General features: G+C 55.0%; 8 protein-coding genes across 8 annotated transcripts; 6 read left to right on the top strand and 2 right to left on the bottom strand.

Annotated features, from left to right (window-relative positions):
* Positions 1-275: 275 nt before the first annotated feature.
* On the top strand, positions 276-1,762 carry BP01DRAFT_414495 (uncharacterized protein; the record flags this gene model as incomplete). Its single annotated transcript, XM_025579061.1, has 3 exons — positions 276-708; positions 767-1,514; positions 1,588-1,762. 3 exons carry the CDS (start codon positions 276-278, stop codon positions 1,760-1,762), a joined length of 1,356 nt encoding a protein of 451 aa, XP_025433012.1.
* Positions 1,763-3,229: 1,467 nt separating this feature from the next.
* BP01DRAFT_411010 (tannase and feruloyl esterase) lies at positions 3,230-5,005 on the top strand (the record flags this gene model as incomplete). The annotated part of the gene is made up of 1 exon (XM_025578896.1): positions 3,230-5,005. One exon carries the CDS (start codon positions 3,230-3,232, stop codon positions 5,003-5,005), a length of 1,776 nt encoding a protein of 591 aa, XP_025433011.1.
* Positions 5,006-5,853: 848 nt separating this feature from the next.
* On the top strand, positions 5,854-7,014 carry BP01DRAFT_390173 (uncharacterized protein). Its single transcript, XM_025577977.1, has 2 exons — positions 5,854-6,286; positions 6,360-7,014. Exons 1-2 carry the CDS (start codon positions 6,070-6,072, stop codon positions 6,884-6,886), a joined length of 744 nt encoding a protein of 247 aa, XP_025433010.1. The 5' UTR covers positions 5,854-6,069; the 3' UTR covers positions 6,887-7,014.
* A 960-nt stretch (positions 7,015-7,974) lies between these two features.
* Positions 7,975-9,828, top strand: BP01DRAFT_354857 (Zn-dependent exopeptidase). The gene is made up of 3 exons (XM_025574544.1): positions 7,975-8,298; positions 8,350-9,491; positions 9,546-9,828. The coding sequence occupies exons 1-3, from the start codon at positions 8,058-8,060 to the stop codon at positions 9,669-9,671; spliced, it is 1,509 nt and encodes a 502-aa protein (XP_025433009.1). The 5' UTR covers positions 7,975-8,057; the 3' UTR covers positions 9,672-9,828.
* Positions 9,829-11,559: 1,731 nt separating this feature from the next.
* Positions 11,560-14,581, top strand: GbpA (the record flags this gene model as incomplete). The annotated part of the gene is made up of 4 exons (XM_025571682.1): positions 11,560-11,995; positions 12,048-12,971; positions 13,022-13,744; positions 13,797-14,581. 4 exons carry the CDS (start codon positions 11,560-11,562, stop codon positions 14,579-14,581), a joined length of 2,868 nt encoding a protein of 955 aa, XP_025433008.1.
* Positions 14,582-15,226: 645 nt separating this feature from the next.
* BP01DRAFT_336467 (FAD dependent oxidoreductase) lies at positions 15,227-17,252 on the bottom strand. The gene is made up of 6 exons (XM_025573245.1): positions 17,029-17,252; positions 16,280-16,949; positions 16,057-16,195; positions 15,845-15,991; positions 15,431-15,758; positions 15,227-15,375 (listed from the first exon to the last, which is right to left on the bottom strand). Exons 1-6 carry the CDS (start codon positions 17,086-17,088, stop codon positions 15,319-15,321), a joined length of 1,401 nt encoding a protein of 466 aa, XP_025433007.1. The 5' UTR covers positions 17,089-17,252; the 3' UTR covers positions 15,227-15,318.
* A 128-nt stretch (positions 17,253-17,380) lies between these two features.
* On the top strand, positions 17,381-20,841 carry BP01DRAFT_390169 (uncharacterized protein; the record flags this gene model as incomplete). The annotated part of the gene is made up of 10 exons (XM_025577976.1): positions 17,381-17,389; positions 17,457-17,632; positions 17,685-18,045; positions 18,108-18,164; positions 18,217-18,323; positions 18,771-18,945; positions 19,023-19,386; positions 19,460-19,687; positions 19,756-19,838; positions 19,900-20,841. The coding sequence occupies 10 exons, from the start codon at positions 17,381-17,383 to the stop codon at positions 20,839-20,841; spliced, it is 2,502 nt and encodes an 833-aa protein (XP_025433006.1).
* A 455-nt stretch (positions 20,842-21,296) lies between these two features.
* BP01DRAFT_414489 (putative amino acid transporter) lies at positions 21,297-23,620 on the bottom strand. Its single transcript, XM_025579060.1, has 4 exons — positions 22,790-23,620; positions 22,559-22,739; positions 22,037-22,500; positions 21,297-21,959 (listed from the first exon to the last, which is right to left on the bottom strand). The coding sequence occupies exons 1-4, from the start codon at positions 23,210-23,212 to the stop codon at positions 21,393-21,395; spliced, it is 1,635 nt and encodes a 544-aa protein (XP_025433005.1). The 5' UTR covers positions 23,213-23,620; the 3' UTR covers positions 21,297-21,392.
* Positions 23,621-25,666: the final 2,046 nt, after the last annotated feature.

The following is a 25,666-nucleotide window of genomic DNA, read 5'->3' as shown; positions in this document are numbered from 1 at the left end:
GGGTTAGGGCTGCAGGTGTTCTGGATCACGCAGTCAAGCTTGGCATCTCCATTCAGCGGCCACATCACCAATCACGCAATTGCACGCAATTGACTCAACCCCGCTTGTTAGGTAAAAGTCCTTTTATAGTCTGCCCTGCCCTGCACTCTTCTATTATTTTGACACTTTTGGTTTTCTGTCAAAATCCCTGTCACCTGTCGTCTGTCGGTCTCAGAGCAATGGCCTCCGTACCTGCCAACCACGAGGGGGACGCCCAGGAACAGCGGCCCATCGCTATGGAGCGCGTGTCTCGCTTTTCCGGGGTCAAGTCCCTCTACCGCTCCATCCCCTTCCAGATCGCCATCGCCAGTGGTGTCTCCTTCACGGCGCCGGGCATGTGGGATGCGATGAACAACCTTGGCGCGGGTGGAGCAGCAGAGCCCTACGCTGTGTCAGCGGCGAATGCTCTGGTGTATGGGCTGTTCGCCATTGTCTGTGTGGCGGCGGGTGCCATCAACAACCGCATTGGTCTTCGGTGGGGGTTGGTTCTGGGGTCGATTGGATATCCGATCTACGGGGCTGGGCTGTACACCAATAACTATGCTCCCACCACCTGGTTCATGCTGTTTGGCAGTGCCCTGTGTGGGATCTCCGCCGGCTTCTTCTGGGCAGCGGAGGCGGCCATCATCATCGGATATCCCAGCCCCCAGGATCGTGCATTCTACCTGGGTATGTTCTGACCCTCTCATCGATCCATCATCGGACAGCGCATACTGACTCTCTCCAGCGATCTGGCAAACCGCCAAAGCAGCCGGTCCCATTGTGGGTGGCGCCATCAGTCTGGGCCTCAACGCGCAAACCTCCTCCAAGGGCACGATCAGCGCGGGCACGTACATCGTCTTTATCGTGATCATGTGCCTGGGCTTCCCGATCGCCCTCTGCCTCAGTCCCGCCGAGAAAGTGCAGCGCAAAGACCGCACGCTGGTGGTGGTGCACAAGCAAGCGAGCTGGGGGGCCGAGTTCAAGGCGGCGGTGAAACTGATCTGGACGCGTCGCGTGCTGCTGTTGCTGCCCGCCTTCTTCATCAGCTACTTCTACAACGCCTTCTCCAGCACCTGGCTGACCGACTACTTCACCGTGCGATCGCGGGCCTTCTCTTCGTTTTTCACCAACTTCGCCGGCATCGCCTCCTCCTTCCTGATCGCGGGGCTCCTCGACCGCCAATCCATCCACATCAAGACGCGCGCCAAGATCGGCTTCCTCTCCATCATCGTGATTTTGACGGGAACCTGGATCTGGGCCTGCGTGCTGCAGAGTCAATTCTACTCCGCGCCCGAGGCCCCCACCTTCGACTGGTTCACCGGCGGGTTCGGCAAGTCCTACGCCTTGATCTTCTTCTGGCAATTCGGCGGCCAGGCCTTTCAGCAATTCCTGTACTGGTTGGTCGGGCAGTACAGCACCGACATCTCCAGTCTGTCCTACCACTGCGGAATCCTGCGTGGATTTGAAGCGCTGGGACAGACTGTCGCATGGGCGTGAGTTTCGCCACCACCCTTCCTTTGCCCCAATCCCCTCTCCTCCCCTCAATACTAACCAAAAGATATATAGTATGCAAACCGAAGGCAACGTCAACCATTTCGCCAGCATCGGCCTCAACTTTGGTGTGACCCTGTTGTGCGTGATCCCGACGTGGATCGTCCTGTCCGGCCTGGAACATAGCCACGAGGTGCAGGTCACCGCGGAGGATATCCCGGCCAAGAATGTAGACGATGCTGAGGCGTAAAGCCGAGAGAGAGGTCTACACCAAGACAGAGGCCGAGGCCGCCTTGATCCTTCAACTGGATCTTTCCCCCCGCATTCACCATGCGGGAATATGGAACATCTCTTATCATTTGTTTTATAATAATTCGTGACGATAGATACGACCCGAGATACCCCTTTTTTCAACAATTTGGCATCGTTTAGCGTGGGAGTGATTTCTGGTGGGTTGTTCATAGAATTAATGCATTTTCTGCTCACCTGTCGTCTGCAGGTGACTGACTGGACTGCCTTTGGGTAGTTGGACTGGAACTATTCTTGAGTCTTTGTGCAGTATCTGCAACAGTAGAATAGTGTGGATTGTGGCGGATGTTGGGGTTACATACAGTCTTGTAGAGGTACATGGGCTGGATCGCTGAAACTGGTCAAGGGCGGAGACTGGCTCAAACTAGGGACGAGGATCAGAACGGGAGATCCGCGGGCCCAACGTACAATACGTCACCCGCTCCATCTACTCAGGCAGGATCCGCGTTGCCCGTCATCGTGCGAATTACAGCTTTGCTACCAGAAAGATGATCATAGGGCAGAGCCGGGTATGCAATCCTGCCCTGACCGGAGGGAGACGCGAAGGCACACTAAGAAGATGGCTTGCGCGCGAAAGCAGTATGGCGCAGCCGAAGACAGCCGCGGCACATACTGGATCTTCTAGAGTGGATGTTTTAGAACCAGGAGAAAGGGGTGGGGGGATGGTGCTGCAGGAACATCAGACTCGTTACGAGACCATCAGAGCTTGACCGGCATGGTTAGTCCTGATTTGGACAAACTGATGCAGGGGCAGCGGTTTCATAGACCCGAAGGTCGGCATGGAGCTCCCGTTTCGGCCATACTGAAACACACTCGGCCCCGAGAATCCCGATAGAACCCGAGCGAAGTAGGAATTCAGCCCCGACCTTGCGAGGCTAATTTCCGACCCACCAATCAGTGGGGGTTCGTCCTCGGGTTCGCCGGCATTGGCTTCCAATTAGCGGTGAAACTGCCTGGTCTGACAAAATGATCATCCATTGTCATGACTGGAGAGAAGATGATGAGATGGGGAGTGATGGATTGAGCTATTGAGTTCAAAGGAACATCGTTCGCGATGAGTTCTTCCAAGCCTTCAAGGGTAGACACCGGAGTTCATGCGGTCTTTTAAACGTACGATAGGGTAGTCTGTTACCACCGAGCATGATGCCGTTGACTCTACCAGGCCATGAAACCGGACATCGTCTGACCAAGGTTTCGATTGTGATAGACATAAAATATTACCCATAGCAGAAGAAGACCAGGGAAGGTATACGTAAGTCCCCGAGGTGAGGTACGTATGTCAATCAAGTGCCATGGTATGTGCACCGGATTATCCTGCCGACAGGAAAGGGTATAAGTAACACCCATCACTACTCAATCAGATAATCTTCAATCCTCACCCCAAGGATAAAAACGGAACTGGATCAACATGTACAGCGTGATTGCTGCGGCGCTGGTCGGCGTGGCCACTGCCTCCTCGCTGAGCAGTCTCTGCACCACTGACTACGTGACCTCCGTCCTGCCCACCTCGAGCGATGACATCCCCTCTGGCATCACCATCGACACCAGCTCCGTCACGGCGAGCATCTACCGCAACTACTCCGTGACCGGCGCCACGTTTTGGGAAGACATGACCATCAACTTCTGCGAAGTCTCGTTCGCCTACAACCACCAGAACGGCGACGACCGCGTGGTGGTGCAGTACTGGATGCCGAGCCCTGACGTCTTCGCCAACCGATTCCTCGCCACGGGCGGTGCCGCCTACACCATCAACAACGGATCCGGGGGCGCCGACATGGCGGGCGGCGTGGCCTACGGCGCCGCCACTGGTTACACGGACGGCGGATTCCCCTACTGGGGCGGCACGGACTTCGACGACGTGGTGCTGCTGGGCAACGGTACGGCGAACTGGCCCGCCATCTACAATTGGGGATACCAGGCCATCGCCGAAATGACGCAGATCGGCAAGGCATTCACCAGCAACTTCTTCTCCCTCGGCACCTCCACCACCAACACCACCAAGCTGTACAGCTACTTCATGGGCTGCTCGGAAGGCGGCCGCGAGGCGATCAGCCAGGCCCAGCGCGCCCCGGAGCTGTACGATGGAATCGTAGCCGGCGCCCCCGCCATGCGCTACGGCCAGCAGCAGGTCAACCACATCGCCTCCCCGGTGCAGATCCAGACCATGGGCTACTACCCCCCCTCGTGCGTGTTCGACACCGTCATCAACGCGACCATCAACGCGTGCGACGGCCTGGACGGCAAGGTGGACGGGGTGGTCGCGCGCAGTGACCTATGCTTCCTCAACTTCAACGTCTCCAGCATGCTGGGCCAAACCTACTCCTGCGCCGCAGGCTCCACCTCCAGTCTGGGACTGGGATATGGCAAGAAGCGCAAGCGCCAGTCCACCTCCGCCACGCCCGCGCAGAACGGCACGATCAACGCCCAGGACATCGCCGTGATCCAGGACCTCCTGACCGGGCTGAAAGACTCGAACGGGGACCTGGTCTACTTCCCCTTCCAGCCCACCGCGGGCTTCGGCGACACGACCGTCTGGGACAGCACCACCGAATCCTGGACGATCACCAACCCGAACTCCAACGGCGAGTGGGTCACCAAGTTCCTGCACTGGCAGAACGTGAGCTCGTTGGACCTGACCGGGGTCACCAACGACGACCTCAAAGCCTGGATGATCGAGGGCATGACTCTCTACATGGACAGCCTGCAAACCACGCTTCCGGACCTCACCCCCTTCTACTCCAAGGGCGGCCGCCTCCTGCACTACCACGGCGAAGCCGACTCGAGCGTGCCCCCGACGGGATCGATCCATTACCACGAATCCGTCCGCAAGATCATGTACCCTTCCCTCTCCTTCGAGGAGGGCAACACCCAACTCAACGAGTGGTACCGGTTCTACCTCGTTCCGGGCGCCGCCCACTGCGCGATCAACGACGAGCAGCCCAACGCGGGCTTTCCGCGCGACAACTTCGAGCATATGATCCAGTGGGTCGAGGAGGATGTCGTGCCGATCACCATCAACTCGACAGTGCAGTCAGGCGCTCTAGAAGGAGAGGTGCAGAAGCTTTGTACCTGGCCTGCGCGCCCGTACTGGACTGATAACGGCACGATGGTCTGCGAGGAGAATGCGAGCTCGGTCAGCGCGATGCTCTGGAATTTGACTGCTTACAAGATGCCGGTGTACTAGTTAGTTAGTGGATTTTGTGCGGAGGTTTGGTGGGTGTGGTGAGTGATCGTGTGGGGAATAGGAGGTCGGTTTCGTTCGTCCGTGTATTATTATTCTTTGCCTAGAAACACCCTTCTCAATGACCTTGTCACCACAGAGGGACATCTTCGAAATATGGAAACAGAAACAGGCCAAGGAAGGTCAGGGGCTCTGAACCTCCAGGGAGTACGAGAGTAGAACAGAGTAACCGCGAGGTGTAGCATGGCGATTTTCGCATGAAATACCCCTCGGTTGCAGAAGTGGCATCAACATCAAGAGGTAATAAAATCGACCGGTCCAGGTCTACGACTCAAGCGGACTGTCAATGCTTCGCGAAGCAACGAGAAGAAACGCGGGGGATTGACTCAGCATATCTCGACTTAACTAACTAATCCAACCAGTTGACTCCGTATACTTCATATTGATTATGGTGCCTCCGTCTCCATGTACTCACATCTACAATCAGCAGACCCACCAGGCGGTAGCGACAGTCGACTCCGACGCATACAAGGAACATAGGGCTGAGCTGCGGACGGAATGTGGTGCAATTGAAGGGAGAATAGTTCGTATGCGAATGCCATGGGGGACTCTGGGGAAATAGGACCATTTTGGCCCCCAATGGTAGTATCAAGGGTTGACCCGTCAGAACTCGAGGGATGCCCCACCCCTCATTAATCAAGGCGGTGTACTACGCAGTAGTCCTGAATAACACAGCCGTTAGCTGACATTAGACCAGGCTTTAAGGCTTTAGTGCGGTACTAGCTCTCTTAGTTGAATCCTTTGAATCGTATACTGAAAATTCTTCACAGCTCAACTATAGCACTACTATAGCGTAGTACAAGACTCTGCACATGTCATTGGGCCAATCCTCCCGCTAGATTCGGGCCCAAGTCGCAAGTGTCACTCCGCCGACCATCTCAGAATGCGCCGATCCAGGATGCGCACGATGATAAAAAGGAGACGCCGGCCTCTTCCTTCCGCGTGGTCGTGGCTTTCACTACCTACTTTGTATTGAAACCCCCGTTGCATGAATTCCCTCTCCCGCCATGACTAACGACACGCGGACCTGCTACTACCCCTCCGGCGAGGACGCTGGGAGTAGCAACGTCCCTTGCTCGTCTGACGAGTACACTTCCTGCTGTGGACAAAACGACCTCTGTCTTTCCAACGGGCTCTGTCTAAGCGTCTCCCATCAACCCTACGTTTTGAGTCGAGGCGCCTGCACAGATCCACAGTGGGGCTCCAATTGCTCCCAATATTGTCGTATGCTATTTATTCTCTTCTCCCAGCTGTATGGGGCATCTCTGACCGGTGCTTGTGTATGGTATGCAAACAGAGGACAATAATCCCACGGGGGGCTGTTCGATCATCAACCTCGAATACACGGATGGCGTTTCGACATATTGCTGTGGCACGCCGGTGGCTAATAGTGATGATGAAGTCGTCTGTCCCAATAATGCGAGCTCGTTTGAAGTCCCGACTGGTCACGCCGTGGTGGGGTATGCGATGCTGGCGAATGTCTCCTCTCTCGATGCAACGGCGAAGACGACCTGCTCCTCGTCAAATACGACCACCACAGTCCTGGCCACCTCGACCGCCTCGTGTCCGAGTGGCGCTTCTGGTCATGATACCGCGATTGGAGCGGGAGTAGGAGTCTCGCTGGGGGTGGTGGCTCTGGCCTCGATCGCATGGGCATTGTTTGAACGGAGGCGCGCGACCGCAAGGAAACTGGTGGAGTTGCCGGCCGATCCCCGCCAGACGGCGCAGGTTTATACGCAACCATTTCAATCTGGTGGTGGGCTGGTCCCAGCTGAGTTGGATGGGGCGAAGCGGCCCTCGGAGCTGGCTACTCCTCACCCTTGAGCCCCAGTCATTGAGGGAGTTTTCTACATAGTTGATTACCTGAATATCCTTGCGCAGCAAGTAGTAGCGAAGAGCTGCCCTAGCATAGCACAGCACAAAAAGGAAGCAGCAAGTACTTAATAATGGAGAAGGAAACGGAATAGTCATTGAGCCAAGAAAGCAAGCATCAAAGCAAGGAAAAGGAAAAGGAGAGGCCCTGGTCGAGAGTCTTTGCCCACACCAAGTGAAGTCGCAGACGAGCCACGAGCAGAGTGAAAAACCCGTGGTGCGGAATGTCTGAGTGACCACGAGGTAGTGGCAACTGGTTTCCCCCGCGCGGGTCAAGATGGGGAAATCTTCGCCTGAGGCTGGGCTCCACCTCTTCCTTGGTTGGGTATATTCTAAGCTGTTGCCCTCATCCCCTTGGCGTTGAGCTCTAGGAGTCGAAGTTCTTACCAGCGACACATAGCGAGATGACACGGTTGAAGTTTCGAGGATCCCAGAAAGATTGAGTACATAGCGATGGCTGGTTGATGCAATAGATAAACACGACGAAGGCGTAACGAAAATGGCACTACGAAAATCAGGGGAAATCGCTCCCTACAATCTTCAATTGGAAAATGAAATACATTGATTGTTTCGTGATAGTCTAGTTATAAACTTATACTCCCAATTTGGTCTACTGCCTTTCACCTTCAATACCGTATCTCAGTCTGGTCCTTCAAAGACAACTTCTGCCTATCTAATAGCTTCTCGGATAATCAGTTCTAGTCCTAGCGAGAATTCTGCCCACTTTCTATTCGGAAATACCGAAAACAGTAGTTAGAGATGACTTATACATGTGCGACGGTAATCAACTATTTTCGGATCAATTTAGCACTGTGACAAGGGCATGCATAAAGACCCCGGATATTCGGCGTATCTGCCAGTCAGGGGCACAGGATCGCCATGTAGTGTGTGACGTCATCTGGCCTACTCTTGAGGTGATGCGCTAGTCCAGATATAGTAAGTCCTCAGATTCCTGATCGGGAGGTCACGCGGCTTATCTTATCGCCTGTTATCAGCTGACCGTCCCCGGCTGGTTTGCTCCCCCAACCTCCCCAGCTTCCTTTCTCCTCATCTTCCTCTTCCATCACACATCATCGCTTCAATAGATCCGTTCCTCCTATCTCGCATCTGTTAGAGCTCCAGCATGAAGCTCTCAGTTGTTCCCGCTCTTCTTGGGCCGGTCGGGGCTCTTCAATTGCCCCTCTTCAACGCCGAAGCTTCCCAGTCGGAGCTCTCCACTTCGAGCAAGCAGCTCATCAGCTCCGAGCTGCTGCAGGAACAGGTCAAGGCAGAGAACCTGCTCAAGAGAGCCAAGGAGCTTTACGAGATTGCGAAGCTCGGTGAGGAGGAATATCAACACCCGACTCGAGTCATTGGCAGCAAAGGTACTGTCGTCGCCCATCCTCCTATGAGTCACTTCCTGACCGTGCAGTTAGGCCACCTCGGAACCTTAGACTACATCTACTCAACTCTCAGCGAGCTCGACGACTACTATACCATTACCAACCAGTCCTTTCCTGCCGTCACCGGAAATGTTTTCGAGTCACGTCTCGTCCTCGGCCATACAGTGCCCTCCTCAGCCACCCCGATGGGGCTGACGCCCCCTACCAAGGACAGAGAGCCTGTCTACGGTCCCATTGTGGCAGTCTCCAATTTCGGATGCGATGCGTCGGACTATCCAGACAATCTTTCCGGTGCCATTGCATTTATTTCGAGAGGAACTTGTCCTTTCGGGACCAAATCCGACTTGGCCGGTAAAGCGGGTGCGATCGCCGCTGTGGTGTACAATAATGAACAGGGGGATCTCTCGGGAACCCTAGGCACTCCGACGCCGGATCACGTGGCCACCTTTGGCATATCGGACAGCGATGCGGCGCCTGTGCTCGAGCAGCTGAAGAACGGCGAGAAGGTGGATGGCATCGCTTATGTCGATGGCATCGTGGAGACCATCATGACCACAAACATCATCGCTCAGACCATTGAGGGAGATCAAGATAACTGCGTCATGGTTGGAGGCCACAGTGACAGTGTAGCTGAAGGTCCGGGAATCAATGACGATGGCTCCGGCAGTTTGACTTTGCTGGAGTTGGCCACAAAGCTCACGCAGTTTACCGTCAACAACTGCGTGCGCCTCGCCTGGTGGGCGGGTGAGGAGGAAGGTCTGCTGGGGAGTGACTACTACGTGAGCCAGCTGACTTCCGAGGAGAACCAGAAAATCCGTCTTTTCTGTGACTATGACATGCTGGGGTCGCCCAATTTCGCTTACCAGGTCTACAATGCCACCAACGCCGTCAATCCGGTCGGATCGGAGGAACTGCGCGATCTCTACACTGATTTCTACGAGGCACACGACCTCAACTGGACTTACATTCCTTTCGACGGCCGCAGCGACTACGATGCTTTCATCCGCAACGGCATTCCCGGAGGTGGTATTGCCACTGGCGCTGAGGGCGTCAAGACCGAGGAAGAGGTGGCTTTGTTCGGAGGAAGGGCTGGGGAATGGTACGACCCTAACTATCACCAGATTGGGGATGACGTCTCGAACGTCAACCTCACAGCTTGGGAGATCAACACCAAGGTACGTCTCTTCCTCTTAATTATTGGCAGCATTGATACTGACCAGTGAATTCAGCTTGTGGCCCACTCCATCGCGACCTACGCCCGGTCTTTTGATGGCTTTCCTAAACGTACCCTGGATGATATCAGCAGTTTCTCTGCTGAGCCGCGGAAGTACCATGGACACCGTCTGCAGTTGTAGACGATCCCGTCGCATCTCCATCTCGTGCCTAGCTAGATAGAACTCGCGAGTTAATGCATTTGCTGCGTCGCTCACTGCAATAGACGAAGATACTTCGGAATAAACAATGTTTTGGTATGAGAGCTTTGCTGCACAACGCTCGCCAGAGAGCCTTGTAATCACACGCGTAATCACACGCTAGCGTATCTGAGAAAAGCGAGAAATCTCAGCCCCGTGAAAGGAAAACCATGCAGTCACCATCGTATCTACCTCATGCAATGTACGTTCCCTGACACTGTTAGCTGAGAATTAACCGGGTCTCGTGAAAAACACGACCTTTGCGTCTTCCTTTCGTCGAATATCCAATTCAACTGTGAGCAAATGTTTCAGCAATGAAGCAAACTGGGAAACAAGCCCACACGCTGCGAAAGATACCTAAGACTCTAAGATTTAACGCTACTAGCGTACAAAGAGCCGAGCGTGGGTGGTGATTGGACTGCGGCAGTATATATTGCCATGAGTGATTCGAGGCGGTGAGAGTGTCTCTAGCACTGTACTAGTAGTATTCGATCAACCTTGAGGAAGCACAATAGTACTTGGTTTAGATGAGTAATCTGTCCTGGGCATGATCTTCACTCATATGGTTGAGTAAGAGGTGGATGAGATCAATGGTCGTCTTGGTCAAGTCGGTGGTTCCTGGAGTGATGAGTGGCGGTGAAACTCGCTACCTGAGGCTATCGAGGCTAGTAAGTTAGCTTCCTAGTTAGGTACTAGTATCACCACAGCGGCGAAGGCGGTCAAGGCAGCCGAAGTGCTATCAGTAATTGAAGTACCTAGTATGTAATAGGTAGCATTCACATGAGCTGGAATTAGATAGAAGGACAGCCAGCAGAGATGCGCTACGATGGATATTGGAATCGCCCTGAATACGGTCGCCCAGCACGGAATCAACCGCGATAGTCGCCAGACGAAGCGATGGCGGGGGCGGAAGTCAGGCTCCCCAGTTAAATCCAGGAACCATCCAATGACACTCTCCATGAGGCTACTGGTACGGGGCAGCCATTCCGACTCCGTGACCTAGTAACCCATGATCCACTATTGTGGTGCTGTTCATGGTAGAAACCGAGGCAGCATGGTTGAGAGCGAGCGAGCGGTGATGAGGCGGGGGCAGTGCTTTTATCTGTGCTGTCAATGAGGGGGAGGGGTAAGAGATGCACATCAGGTACTAAGGTACCTACTACTAGGGTAGTACTAAGGTAAGTATCGTGAGATTATGCCACGCGATTGTTTTCCTCCATGGTTGGTTGCTTTACTTTTAATAGGCCCAGCACAGCCAAGCCAAGTCAGCAAATGCGCCTAATGCGGCCCGGCGGTTTTGGTGCATCGCCAGACTTCATCGTCTCCCCAACAGGCCGCCTGATGGTCCTTGCTGTCTTGCTGGTCCCCTGCCTTGTCGTTTCACATCCCCCGTGTTTCAGAAAACCTGAGAAGGGGCCTTTTTGTTGCTTCTCGAATTGAATCATCTTCAATATTCGTTGGTGGCTCCATAATGGCCTTCCTCAGTGTCTCTCCATATTGGGCTGAAGTGGCGGTGAATCTATGGCTTCACTTTGACCTTCGACGGAGAAAGGTCCAACCACTCACTTCACTACCTGTCGCCTTGTCATAGGTCTCTAACTCAATGCTAACCATCATGGTTTGCCTGGCTTCACGTCGGCGATTTTCGCTGCCCAGCGAACGTCGCTAACAGTTAAATATCCATGATCGGACGGCCAACAATCCACAATCAATTCTCCTACACACACCTGACTTAACTGTTGAATGATCCGAACTTGTAATTCTTTTACTTGACCATATGCTTCCGATCGTTTTGACGCTGCTCTCACCATTGTTGAAACCGTTGCGCAGCATGGACTGCTCAATGACACGCCCATCGGCGACATCACGATTTCCTTTCTTCCCCTTCTCGCTGTGGTCGAAGAAGCCCCAGCAATCAGTCTCGACGCAGACCCAAACACAAACTCCACAGACGGCGAAGATGCGACCACAGCTTCAGATTCAAACCACAACCCCGACACAGACGCAACTCCCACCCTCCCCTCCAGAAACCCCCGTCATGGTCGAACACCCTCAGCAAACCGCAGAGGAGCGCGCTGAACGCGACCACCAGGATCGAGAGACCGCGCGACAGGAGGCCCTGGACGAGCTGGATAGTCTGGTCGGTCACGAGAATGTTAAGCGCCAGTTGCGCGGTGTTCAGACCTGGGTGCAGATCTGTCGGCGACACGGTCGCGACCCGAAGAACGAGTGGTACAACATGGCCTGCGTGGGAAACCCAGGGACTGGTGAGCTGAGTGGCCCATTTACTGCAACGCATTGTCGCTAACTCGAGACCAGGCAAAACCACGGTGGCGCGGATCTACGCGAAGATGCTCTATGCGCTCGACATCTGTGACTCGCCGGCTGTCTACGAGACGACGGGCACAGACCTAGCCAACCAGGGACTCGACGGCGTCAAGCAAATCGTCGATCGCCTTGTGGACGCGCATTCGTCAGCTCATACAGCCGGTGTTCTTATCGTCGATCAACCACACACCTTGGGAGAGTCTGGCTCGTCCCAAGTGATGGAGCAGATTCTTCCAAGTCTGCTGCAGGCTGTTGAGCGCAAGACAGGTCGCAATGTGGTGATCTTCTCCGGCGAGGAGACGCCCCTGTTGACCTTCCTGCGCGACCATCCGCGCCTGCAGCAACGCATCTGCAGCACACTGCGTTTCTATGATTTCGATCGCAACGACCTCGCTCAGCTTATTGCCCGGCGCATCGTGCTGGAATATCAAGGTCGCATGCAGGTTGAGGGTGGCCTTGAGGGTCCGTACGTCCAGGCTGCGGCTCGACGATTGGCGCGCGGGCGCGCCATGTCGGGCTTCACCAACGCCCATGCCGTGCGCGAGCTGGTCAAGACGGTCGCGCAGCGTCAGGCCCACTGTCTTGCCGATCAGCAGGACAGCGCCATGGATGAGGTGGATTATTTCTTCTTTTCAAAGGATGATCTACTGGGTCCACGACCCGAGCAGACACGCAACCACAGCGAAGCATGGGCGGCCATGCAGAAACTGGTTGGCCAGGATTCCCTGCGCATGTCGGTCGCTGATGTGTTCGACACAGCCGAGGAGAATTACCACCGCGAAATTCGCAACCAGCGTCGTCTGCCGCTCAGAGTGAACCGCATCTTCGCCGGGCCACCAGGCACTGGAAAAAGCACTGCGGTTCGATTGTACGCCCAAATTCTCCTTGAGCTGGGACTATTGACGAACGGAGAGGGTAAGTCAGGGATTTCCTGCTGCAAAGAATAAGCCTGCTAACTCGTTTAGTCCGGGTCAAACCGTGGTCAGCCATCTCGCAACTGGACGCAGACAGCATCCGCGACATTGTCGACAGTAACAGCGGTAACGTTCTGGTTATCGATGTCGACTCTGACCGGCAGGAGACTTCTCAGAATCACCCTGTAATGGACCCCAGTGCCTTGGAGACTCTCTGGGCACCGCAGGACAATCATTGCACGGTCGTGGTGGGCACGCACGATGCGGTCAGTCACGTCCTGCACCAGACAGGGTCGCATTCGCGTCTGAGTCGCGCGATGGACACGCAGCTTGTTCAATTCGCACCTCTGACACGCGACCACTTGGAGGAGCTCTTCCACAGCAAGCTCCGCGAGCAGGAGTTGGACGTCACTCCTGACGCCTTCCAGGCCGCACTGGACATGCTTGACACGGCCCGCATGCGCCAGGACTTCGATCACGCGCGCGCGGTGGAGCATCTTCTCACCGCAGCGCAGTATCACTTTGAGCGTCGGACACGCGTCGGCGCGAAGGGCGAGCCCATGCCTCGCATTCTCGAGGGAAGGGACTTCAACCCCGAGCGTGTGGGCGGGACACCCGCCTTAGACTTTCGCGAGGAGCTGCGTCAATCTATCGTTTCCGACGATATCATCGCTGTCCTGAAGAGGTATCACCATGAGATGAAGATCTCCTGGATGCAGGGCCTGAACCCGAGCAAGCGAATGCCTTGCGGCTTTGTCTTCAAGGGCGCGGCGGGTAAGTTTCCGCCTACGGGTTGATTTGTGCAAAGTGCTAACACGTCTCATAGGCACAGGCAAGAAAACCGTCGCTCGTGAGCTTGGCACCCTGTTCTACAAAATGGGAATGTTGTCGCATGGTGAACTGGTGCCTTGTTCGATCGCCGACTTGCTCGCCCCGCACATGTACCCAACTGCGATTCGCGCCCGGGGGGCCCAACTCGACCGTAGTCGCGGTCGGGTTCTGTTCATCGAAGATGCCCATCGTCTGGGTGAGGTCGAGGGGCCTACGAAGCATGCGGTGGATGAGCTCGTCTACCAACTCCCCCGGTATTTGGATCAGACCGTGGTGATTCTGGCTGGACCAGCCCAAGAGATGGACCAGATGCTGGCTAATCGACCTCGCCTGGCAGCATTGTTTCAGGAAGAGATCATCTTCCGGAATCCGACTCCCCGAGAGTGTCTGCGACTGCTGGACCGACGGCTGACGGAGCAGAAAATTGCCGGGCCTCGACTCTATCTGACCGACCCTCGCACGCCGAGCCACCGTGAATTCACACGTGCCATTCAGATCCTCTCGATGTTCCCCTGCTGGAGCAACGCGCGCGACGTTGAAACTTTGGCCCGGTGGATGGTGGCCGCGTGTGTCAAGGATCTGTCTTTGGAGGGGGTGGGAGATAAAGAGCTGGACAAGCTCCAGCTGAATGAGGAGCAGGCCATGGGGGCTATGGTCAAGCTTTTCAGCTTGAAGCGAGACCGACTTCGATTTAACCAGGACCCGAAGGCTCGAGCTTTACCTCGAGTGCTGTCGCAACCTCGCATTACCGATCGGACGGGAGTGAAATTCCCCGTCTAAAGCAGAGAATGAGACCGTCGGAGAGAACAGAGACCCGTCGCAGCCTGGCGTCAGGCACGTCAGGCACAAGGGATCGGGGAATGAATGAACGACTTGTGAAGTAGAACTGGGGTGGTCACTCTTTATCTATATTTCCTTTGTCTGATCGATGTCACTCATTGCTCTCCTATGTTTTTTTTTGTTTCCGGTTATGGTATGACGGTCTCCTTGATGGATGGCCTACCATCATATATGTTTGGTTCACTTGCATCTAATAATATCAGGGTTGACTTTGCAATTTCGGTTCCAGATCCATATAATATAGATGTCAGAGGAACGAATTCAGCTTAAACTATTCTAGCATTGCAATATATGAGCATTCTCCGACCGTTCTAACCGGGGTGTTTCGATACCGAATACCCCTCAGTTACTTGACCATCAGTCCAAGCATTTGCTTTCAATGATCTTTCACAATTCTTTCCTTCAAGTTACAAGCCATACCACCAGAGAGGCCTTTAGGCTAAGATGTCAATGGTCTATTTACATATGAAACTATCTCCAGTACCTAAAGATCAGGGCCAGACATAAAGCGTAAGAACTTCTACGTCACCCGTGGAGTAAAGTATCGAGCTACCAACTCCAACCCCAGTATAACTTCTTTCTCATCGTCCAGCACGTGGCTGACATATCCAAAATGCTTGATATATTATCCTGTATACAGGTTGCCAAGACAAGACAGTCTGATCTCATCCTTCCTCCTACAGCCTCGCCTCCCTCACATCCTCCTTCTCACCCAAACTCCAATTCCGATCCACCTGGTCCAGTGTCAGTCCTGCATCCAACCGGTCAGCCAGTCCAAAGGTCACTCACATCAGCAATATGGTCATAACCCAGCAACTTCGGCGCCAACCCGGGATCTCTCCACGCCAGCGCCTCCCCCTCGGGGGTCGGCACCATGCGCATTTTGCGGTCTCGCTCCTCCTGCTCCGGCCCGTCGTCCAAGTGATACAGATACTGCTGCACATTCCCTCTCTCCACCACCATCTTCGTTCGTTGCTTGCGGCACTTTTCGAAAACCGCCAGCGCATGGCGCTTTGCCTCGAGGAAGGCAGGGGAGGATTTATCCACCGCTGGATCCGACGGGAGACGCGAGAGACATTCTCCGAGGACGGCGCCGTCTTCGAATGCCATGCCGGCCCTGATTGATTGAGATTAGCCTTCTGGTCGATGTCATTTACCTAGCTCGGGATCTCATTTCCCTTCGGCTATCCACGAGATACATACCCTGAAGCCAGGTACGGTAGTGTCGCATGCACTGCATCGCCGAGCATAATCCACGATCCGGAGGGGTGCACCCACTCGCAGTCCCCGAAGCGGATACACAGCCGCCATTTCTGCACGGACTGGCACAGTTTGAGGAGTTTTTGGATTCTGCGGGGGGTGCTTGTTAGCACCACTGAAGTGAATTGTTGGAATGGGATGGGCACTGGACTCACTTGGGGTCCCAGCCTTCAAACAAGCCGCACATTTCCTCGACGTTGCCTTCGACGGTGGTGGCGAGGGATTCTTCAGGGATGTCATCGGGGACGAGGAGGACCATGTTGAAGAGTTCGCCTTGACGGAGGACGTAATTCACTGCCAGTGGTTGTCAGAAACTCACTTCAATCCCAAGTAAGTAGAACGAATCCCGGGGGGCAGGCAGGCAGGCAGGCAACGCACCAGCATGTTTCCCCGGCCCCAACCAATAATTCACCTGCGGGTTGACGACGAAATCCCTCAACTCCTCATCCTGCAACATCTTCTTCGTATCCAGTAGCAGACGATACGCCAGGTCCCCGGTTTTGACCGGGGGGTCGTCTCGCTGCAGCATCTTCGCGCTCAGGGTCCCGAATACCCCGTCCGCGCTGATCACCAAATCCCCCCTCCATTCCCGCCCGTCCGCTGCGACCGCCGTCGCTGTATCTCCTGCCCCCCCAGACGCACCCTCAGGATCAACCGAGGGCACAACATCCACAACCCGAACCCCACACGTCATCAGCACTCCCAGCTCCTCCGCCCGCTCCAGCAAACACCGCTGCAAATCCGCGCGATGAAAATCCCGATACCACGTCCCGGGGTACTGCGCCTCCGAGGCATGGAAATCCAAACTGCTAATCACCTCGCCCTTCCAGCCCCGAAAATTGCAGAGGCGGGGAACTGTCATGTGTGGGGTGAGCTTCTCCAACAGACCCCAGTGGGTGAGGACTCGTGCGCTATTGGGGAGGACTTGGATGCCGGCGCCGACTTCGCGGATCGACGATGTGGCTTCGAGGATGTGAACGGTGTGGCCGGCGAGGGCGCAGGCAATCGCGGTACCGAGGCCGGCAAGGCCAGCGCCGATGATTATTATCTGTATGCTTTAGTTTTAGCCAGTGGTCAGAGAGATTGGGGGAGAAAAGGGTTTCTTGGGGGGGGAGGAAGGGGTATACGTTAAGGCGACATTGTTCGGGGCGGGTTTGAGGTTGTTTGATGTGGATGGGAGGGGCCATATTGTAGGTGTTGTTTTGTGTTCCTTGTGAATCGAATTGAAGAGATCAGGTGGCACTCTGGGGAAGTGGATAAATAAGCTAAGTACTGTCAGTTGAAATACTCAGCTATCCTGAAAGTGGAGGGGAGGGGAGCTGCCAGTGACAAAAATGGGGGTGAAGCTAAGCTCCCCGCTGCCTCCAACTTACAGTATCTTATCGCTATTTATAACCCGTCACACTTCAGTTACGAAGTACTACTAATGTAAGTAGTATTCAACAACACCCGATCATCAATCATACAACACACCACATCATGTCTCGCGTGAGTCAATCCTCTTCCTTCCCCCTTCCTTGGAGAATCATCCTGCTGACCAGAAGTACTCCGTTAGTTCTCCCTCCAAGGCCGAACAGCACTGGTAACCGGCGGAGCCCGCGGCTGCGGCCTGGCCTTCGCGCGCGGTCTGGCCGAAGCCGGCGCGAACGTCGCCATCTTCGACATGATTCCCCCGGACCCAGCTTTCGAGGCAATCGCGAGTGAGTGCGGCGTGCGGACTGCCTACTACAAGTATTCTTCTTCATTCCATATTATCTACTACCTACTCTAACTAGACCACAAGAGTGGACGTCTCCTCCGAACCCTCCCTCGACGCCGGCTTCGCAGCCTTCCAAACCGACTTCGACAACGCGCTGGACATCTGCGTGCCCTGCGCAGGCATCAACCGCCACCAGCCCTTCCTCGACTTCACCTACGCAGACCACGCCGCCCTGCTCGGCGTCAACGTGTTGGGCGTGTACATGACGGCCCAACGCGCGGCCAGACAGATGATCGCCAATAAGACGAGCAAGGGGAGTATTGTGCTGGTGGCCAGCATGGCCAGCCACATCGCCGTGCGGTCGCAGCTGTGCAGCGCGTATTGTGGTTCCAAGGGGGCGGTGAGGGCGATGTGTCCGGCGATTGCAAAGGAGTTGGCGGAATATGTCAGGATTTGCTTAAACTTACTGTGTTTCTGTGATGGTTGGAAAGCTGACCAGCTCCGCAGGGTATCCGTGTCAACTCGATCTCCCCGGGCTATGTGCGCACGGAAATGACGGCTGCTGTAGGTGCGAAACGGCGTGATAACAGAGTCGAGCTAATATTCACTCGGGCAGTTCCCCCACCTGGTCGAAGAGTGGAAGGGCGATGCGATGAATGGGCGGATAGCCGAGCCGGAGGATATCATGGGGGCGTGCGTGTTTCTGGCCAGTGATGCGAGTGGGTATATGACGGGGGGGGACATTGTGGTGGATGGAGGAGTGACGAAGTGGTAAGTGACTAGTGGTAGTACAATATAAACTATAACTTCTGCTGCTACAAGAAGTAGCCTGCAAAGCTGTGCTTATCGGTCGCAACTTTGAAGTACAAAGGTGGGGGGAGGGGGTGGGTTGGTCGGTCTTCCTCCCGAGCAGTTGTAGTTTCATATTCAATGATTACATATATCTTCTTCCAGCTCTGACAATAATTATCCTACTAACCCAATCGCACATTACACACATACACACACACCCCCAGACAATGACTCCTCCTGAATCTACAACGGTCGTGATCGTCGGGGCTGGTCCCTCTGGCTTAATGCTGGCGTATAATCCCCTCTTCCCCGCCTTCCCCGCTCCCTCCCCCACTCGCTGCCGCTACAGCTTCACTAACAACTGAAACCGAACCACAGATGCAATCTCCTCCGCTATGGCACCCCGACTCTCATCCTCGACGACCGTCCCGACCAGACCTCCACCGGCAAAGCAGATGGTCTGCAGCCCAAGACCATCGAAACGCTGAAACAGCTCCGCCTGGCTGACCCGCTGCTACGCCACGGGGCCAAAGTCTACGACATCGCCTTCTGGGTATGTATGACCCGCCCACTCCTCTCAATCCTCTACGGTAAGTCCACAGATGGACTGACCATACATACCGGAGGTAGGACTCCACCCCCGAACACCCCCTCCGTCGCACCGGCCGCAAGATTCACTACCCGGACCACCTCGTCGGCGCCCCAGACCCCTACATCCTCCTCGCGCACCAGGGCATGCTCGAGGAGGTGTTCATCCAAGACATCCAAAGTCGCGGGGGGTCTGTGTCGCGCAACAGCGAGTTCGTGTCGGTGGAGAGGGAGGCAGCGGGCGATTTGCGAGTGATATACAAGGACGTGAAAACAGGCGCTGAGCGCATCGTGTACACCAAGTATCTGGTGGGGTGCGATGGGGCGCGGTCGAAGGTCCGGGATTTTATTCCGGATGCGCAGTTGGAGGGGGAGAGGACGAATGCGAGTTGGGGTGTTCTGGATGGTATGTTGTTTCTGTTGTATGCTGGCACAGTGGTTGATGATGGGCTGCTGATACACTATGGAAACGACGATAGGGGAAATTGAAACCACCTTCCCCGACCTGTGGAGCAAAGTCGCCGTCCGCTCCCACACGGCCGGATCGATCCTCTGGATCCCCCGGGAACGCAACATGACGCGGTTATACGTCGAGTTGAGCGCGACCCACGGGGAACGAGTCCCAAAGTCGATGGCGACCCCGGAGTACGTGATGGCTCGGGCGCGTGCGGCGATGGCGCCGTTTCCGCTCGAGTGGAAGAGCATCGGTATAGTATACCCATCCACATCAACACCATCCGTCCAATGGAATCGAGGCTGATTCCCCGGGCGATAGAATGGTTTGGCAACTACATCGTCAACCAGCGGGTGGCGCGCAATTTCTCCGATCCCGACCACCGGATCTTCATTGCCGGGGATGTATGTCGTGTTCCTCCCGGCTCGCAGGACCCCAAACATCATATACTAATCATCTATCTAGGCCGGCCATGTGCACTCTGCTCTCGCGGCGCAGGGGGCTAACACCAGCATGCATGACTCCCTGAATCTCGCATGGAAGATCAATCTGCACGCGCGCGGTCTCGCCACGAATTGCCTCCTATCGAGCTACTCCCGCGAACGCCGCAAGATCGCCAACGACCTCATCGCCTTCGACGCCAGCCACGTAGCTGCCTTCGCTCAAGGCGAAGCCGCTCTCGCCCGCAACTTTGACGAGCATATCCGCTTTATCGCCGGGTTTGGTGCGGAGTACCCGCCAGACAGCGTACTCACCCATCCCTGGGAACGCACGGAAAAGCAGCACAACGGACACACCCACGAAGCCACCAAGCTGACAGGCAGCATTCACCCCGGCGCCTGCCTCCCCTCCAGTCTCGTGACACGATACATCGATGCGAACCCTGTCTCTGTCCAACTGGACATTCCCCTCCTCGGCCAATTCCGGCTGTATCTTCTCGTCCCGGACGTGCAACACAACGACTTCCTCGCCGCATTCTGTGCCGCCATCCTGCGCGAGAGGAGTGTAGTGGGCAGAATGACCTCGCAAGCGGGGGAGAGCTATGCTCAGAACGAACGGAAGCAAGCTCCCGACGATATCTATCTGAGCCATGGACGATATACATCCGTCTCGCAGGTGGTGACGTTTGCTTTGCTAACGACCGCACCGCGGCAGAGCTTCGAGATTGAAGATTTGCCGGATATTTTGCAAAAGAGTCGGTGGACGGTCTACCTTGATGAGGCGGGCGGGGAGAAGGGGGGCTGCACGCGGAGGTGGCTAGGCAGTGCCGATGCGGGGGAGTCAGCGGTGGTGATTGTGAGGCCGGATGGGTATGTGGGGGCTGTGTTAGGGGGCCCTGGCTGTGATGGAGAGCAGGCTGCGAGGGAGGTGGATGAGTATTTTTGTAATGGCTGCTGGTGGTTTTGAGGACTCTGCCCTGTTGTTCCGCCTTTGGCGGATCTCAGTTTAGTTCGTCCCGTCTCGGGATCCTGGGACAATCAACAACTTCATGATCATAATGACCTTATAAGGAACGTCTTCCCTACCACGACTTTAACAATTTTGGGGGGGCTTGTGTAGGAGTGATTATATTTAAGTATGTTTGAAAGATACATGAAGTTTTGTTGTTGAGATGTCATCGATGCGACTACCACAAGGTGTGGATGATTAGATTTTCCCAGTCATGACACAGCCATACACACATGAAAGAAGGCATAGAGGCATGAAAAGGGCATCGAATTACATACTTAAGACCAGAGACCAGGAAAGATCCAGGTTTCAAGTCCACGGTTTCTACACTATGCTGATCCTGTTTGGAGTCCCCCTCCTCACAGAGATGAATACACAACACTTCCTGGATATAGGGTCAACAATAACCCCCAATTTATTCTATGATTACAACAGACCCAGACCCCACGAAGTAAATACTAGGTACTAAAATACTAGGTACACAACCCCCAACCACCCCGACGATTCGATCAATCGAAAACCATATCCGCCGCCTTCCTCACCAGCCCCAATGGCCCCTTCCGCTCCGGCCTGGTCTCCACATCATGCGCATCGACGTAAAATCGCCTCTGGGCATCCAAATCAATAGTCCGGGCATCCACCCACCACGGCCCCCGATAATAACACCGCGCCCCAATATACAAGACCACAATCGCCACCACGGAAACATAATTCGCGAAGAAGTCCTTCGCGTTGGGACTGCCGCCCAGCGGCCACAGACTCAAATAAAACTCCGCGATGATCAGAATCACACACCAGAACAGACCCCAGATCGCGCCATACGGATACGCCCAGGAGCGCCAGGGCAGATCCTCGACCGAGCGCCCCTGCACTTTCCAGGCGTAGCGCATGCGCAAATTCGAGAGACAGATCGTGCCCCATCCGAACAACGTGAAGAGGGAGGTCAGGTTCGAGAACCAGGTGAAGACGGTGGCGCCGGAGTTGGAGACGTTGAGGTAGGAGAGGCCGCCACCAATGAGGAGGGTGACGAAGAGACCGGCGAGGGGACGGCCTTGTTTGTCGGCTTTGCCAAAGATCTAAGGAAGCAGATGAGTTGTGTCAGTGGTTGATCTTGCACAAAGGAGGTATTGGAAGTGGGGGAAGGACGACTAACCTTAGGGGCCATGTTCAGGTGTGTCAAGCCCATCAGAGTGCGGGAGCCAGCGTACCCCGAGATACTCCCCGTGGACAGCACAGAAATGAAAATGACGGCGTTCATAATATGCGCCAACGGGGCTAGACCCGCGTTGCGGTAGGCGATAACAAATGGGGAGGCGTTGACTCCGCTGCCACCGAACAGATTGGGGTCCATCGGAGAGACGGTAATTGTAATCATCAGACTGCCCAGGACGTAGAATAAACTCAAGCGGATCCAGATGGACCCGACGGCGCGAGGAACGGCCTTGCGGGGATTATCGGTCTCAGCGGCCACCAACGCCGCGTTTTCCGAGCCGGACATGGCGAAAATGCAGGTCGGCATCACGGACAGAAAGCCCTTGAACCCGTTGATGAAGGCGTCTTCATTCCAATACCGAAAGCCGATCGGTCCCTCTGCCGGAGCTCCACCAGCAGAGATCACTAGAAGGATGTCAGCCGCTGATGCATTCACCACCATGACGACTCGCAACCGACGTACCAATACACGAGATGATCACCACAAAGATCCAGCCGAACTTGATGGTCGAGGCAGCGACCTCAACCTCGCCGAAGAATTTGACTGCCACAACGTTGATCAAGACGATAACCACCCAGAAAATGCTAATCCAGGCGGCAGTAGGCACAGCGGTCGTCCAGAAGCTCAGCACCGTCACGACTCCCTGTCCACTCGCCGTCAGTGATGATCGTATGACCCATGCAGTAAGCATACCTGCAGTTCGTTGGCGATAGTAATCCAGTAGGAGAACCAGTAGGCCCAGCCGAGGGAAAAAGCCATCGACTTATCAATGAAGATCGAAGTCCACTGCGTGAAGGCCGAAGGCAAAGGATACATGACCGCCATCTCGCCAATCGAGTGACTGACGGCCCAGATGACCGATCCACTCAAGATGTACCCCAGAAACAACGATGCAGGTCCGGCGTCGCTCAGAGATGTGCCGCTCCCCAGCCACAGTCCCATTCCAATGGAGGAGCCGAGGGCAATCATGGTCAAATGCCGCGTCGACAACGAGCGGTGCAGATCGGTTTCGGCGCCATGGTCGAGATCAGAAGATGTCCATCCGCCTTGAGGCTCGAGGTGCTTCTCCTTCGAACTGGAGGTTTCGTAGGCAGGTGCGCTACCGTGGGCGTCCATGGTGAATGACCACTGAGAGATAGGTAGGAGAGAAGAGAACAACCAAGCAGACGAAGGAACACCACGTTCTTTTGAGTGGGGAACTGCGCTATTATACGACTCCCTGCCTGCCAATGTCGTGCAACCACCAGTCCGCCTGCACCTCCGGCCCCGAGTGATCTGGTGAGGTAGGGGCAGAGCAAGGTACGTCCGACAGATAAGCCTAGTCCCTCAGCCCACTTCCTGGATTCGTTATCAGGATTTGCATTACCAGGCAGAAAGCCTTATCGCGTCCTCCAGTCGGGTCTGATTGCCTGTGTCGCAGCTCGCTTCCTTCGGCCTGTCCGCTGCGAGCAAGACCGACGAACCCTTCTGGAAGACAGGGGAGGGATGATGCTGAAGTAGCGCTGATAACCACTGCACGTTCACCAATAAGAAGACCTCGCACGCTATCGGAGGCGTAAGGCCTGTGCCACTCATTTAATGTCAGGCTTGGCCACCGAACAATCAGGAGGCAGCTGTTATCGGCTCCACATGAGACCGTCTCGTGTCGCCATGCTGTTTCGTCCGGGGAATGTTACATCGGCTCCAGGTTGGACAGATGACCCTCACGCCCGGCCCGGCTGTGCGCCCGGAAGCGGCCAGTTCAGCCGTCAAAGGAAGCAAGCTCACGTTGTGCTCGCGTGGTGGGCAGCTAGTACAGTATCGTCTGGGGTGGCGCGCAGTTGATCCCTTGCAGGCGAGGAATGGAACGGGGTCGGTCGAGGCCAACAACAGGCGGAGCCCTGCAAATGCCACCCAAGCAATTGCACCCAAGAAAACCCATCCAAAGCTCCAAGAGCAAAATCTCTTATCTCCGAGTGAGCAGGTCGGCAATGCGGAGTACAGCATAGTCTATTCCCTACTGACGCGAATCAACAGCCTCAGAAGGGGCCGGCGCGGGTAAGGAGAGGATCCTGTATTCAGCGCTTACTACGGGAGTAGATTCAAACGTCATGCTCAGTCTGACCGGGCGAGTCTAAGGCACTGGGACTGCGACTATCGTCCGGGCGAGATGCAGCTAGCGGCCCTGCTAGACCAATTGCAGCACTCACTGCAGTAGATCAGTATTTGATTGGCGCGATAACATCTATCGCTGATGGCGTTAGGTCGGATAAACACTACCGGCTATCGCCGGAGACATGTTGGATTAAGGAGACAAAAGGCTTGATTGCTTGTCTTATCCCCTTTGTTATGCATGTGAAGCACAAGTCCAGTCTGTACTGATCTTAATGAGGTTGTGGCAGAGATCCATTGCTATTTAATTGGTATCCCCTGCTTCGATGGTGCTTCACGTGGCGACAGGTGAGTGAGTGCTACGAGGTACTCCGTATCGGTAGTTATCCAAGTTCCTACGGTCGCATTTCCGATTGTCTTTGACAATAGCTTTCGAACCTGCTTAAATTTGGGTCAAGATAAGAGGGAAGGAATCTCATCACCCTGTTGTAGGATTGGAGAAGGATTTGCGTACTTGGTCCGGTCAGCACTCGTCTGCCACTCTCGCCACGGAAGCTAACCCTGACAATCCTTGAAATCAGCTCGACTCCTCAAATTTTCGCTACCAGGCTCACAGTTCGACACTCGCCTGCGCTATTTGATGATCGGATGTGCCAACCTGAGGTTGTTGTCTCATACAGTCGGGCCCGAGTAGACTTTTGCCATGCACCCCACATTCACCCTGATACTCATCGTCTCGTGTATGAACTGATGTGTCCTTTGAAGGAACCAATAGTAGCTCCTGCCTATGTCAATGTTCAATCGCAGGAATCTCTCTCCCAATTCCTCCGAGAAGAAGGCCATCAGGGCTGATGAGATTAGGGGATATGCTTACCTCAGGGACTAAGACGCCCAAGAGATCTCCTCGCTCTCGGTCCTCATCCGGACTCCGATGTGGCGCTTAGAGTAGCACGAGTGACGGTATGTAAAGTCCGGACTGATACGATCGGTGGGGTTGGATGTGGACAGCCAGTGATGAAGGTGTCTGTCAGAGGGGTTTACCTCCAACTCACAGGGTAGAGGATAAGAAGCAAGGCGTAAAAGCTGTCATGAATGCCGGGTCGTACCTCATCCCATTACCCACAATACACCGGTCGAGCATACCACTCCGACGTGGTCATCATAATCATGGTCAGTGGCTAGGACATATGTCCCAAGTGGTTAGTGATCCATGAATTCCGTTCCTGTACTTAACTCTTCGTTCTGTACTGCACCTGCACTTCTGAGCGCCACTGTGACACGTAGAAGCCAATACTGTTACTAGTGTCTGTGAGGCTACCCCCCTTGCCGTAGCAACTCAATTGACTGCCTCTTCTTGTGCAGTGGTCGGGTTAGCGAATAGTGGTTCTTGCTGCCCTCAATGCACCCGAAGATAGTCTCTCACTAATCGAGTGAAATGGATTGAATATGGTTGCAGCATGAGGCATGGATGGAGCAGGC

The sequence above is a fragment of the Aspergillus saccharolyticus genome (assembly GCF_003184585.1).
Source record: "Aspergillus saccharolyticus JOP 1030-1 unplaced genomic scaffold BP01scaffold_8, whole genome shotgun sequence".
Taxonomy (NCBI): Eukaryota; Fungi; Ascomycota; class Eurotiomycetes; order Eurotiales; family Aspergillaceae; genus Aspergillus; species Aspergillus saccharolyticus.
This window is presented reverse-complemented; position numbering and strand designations above follow the sequence as displayed.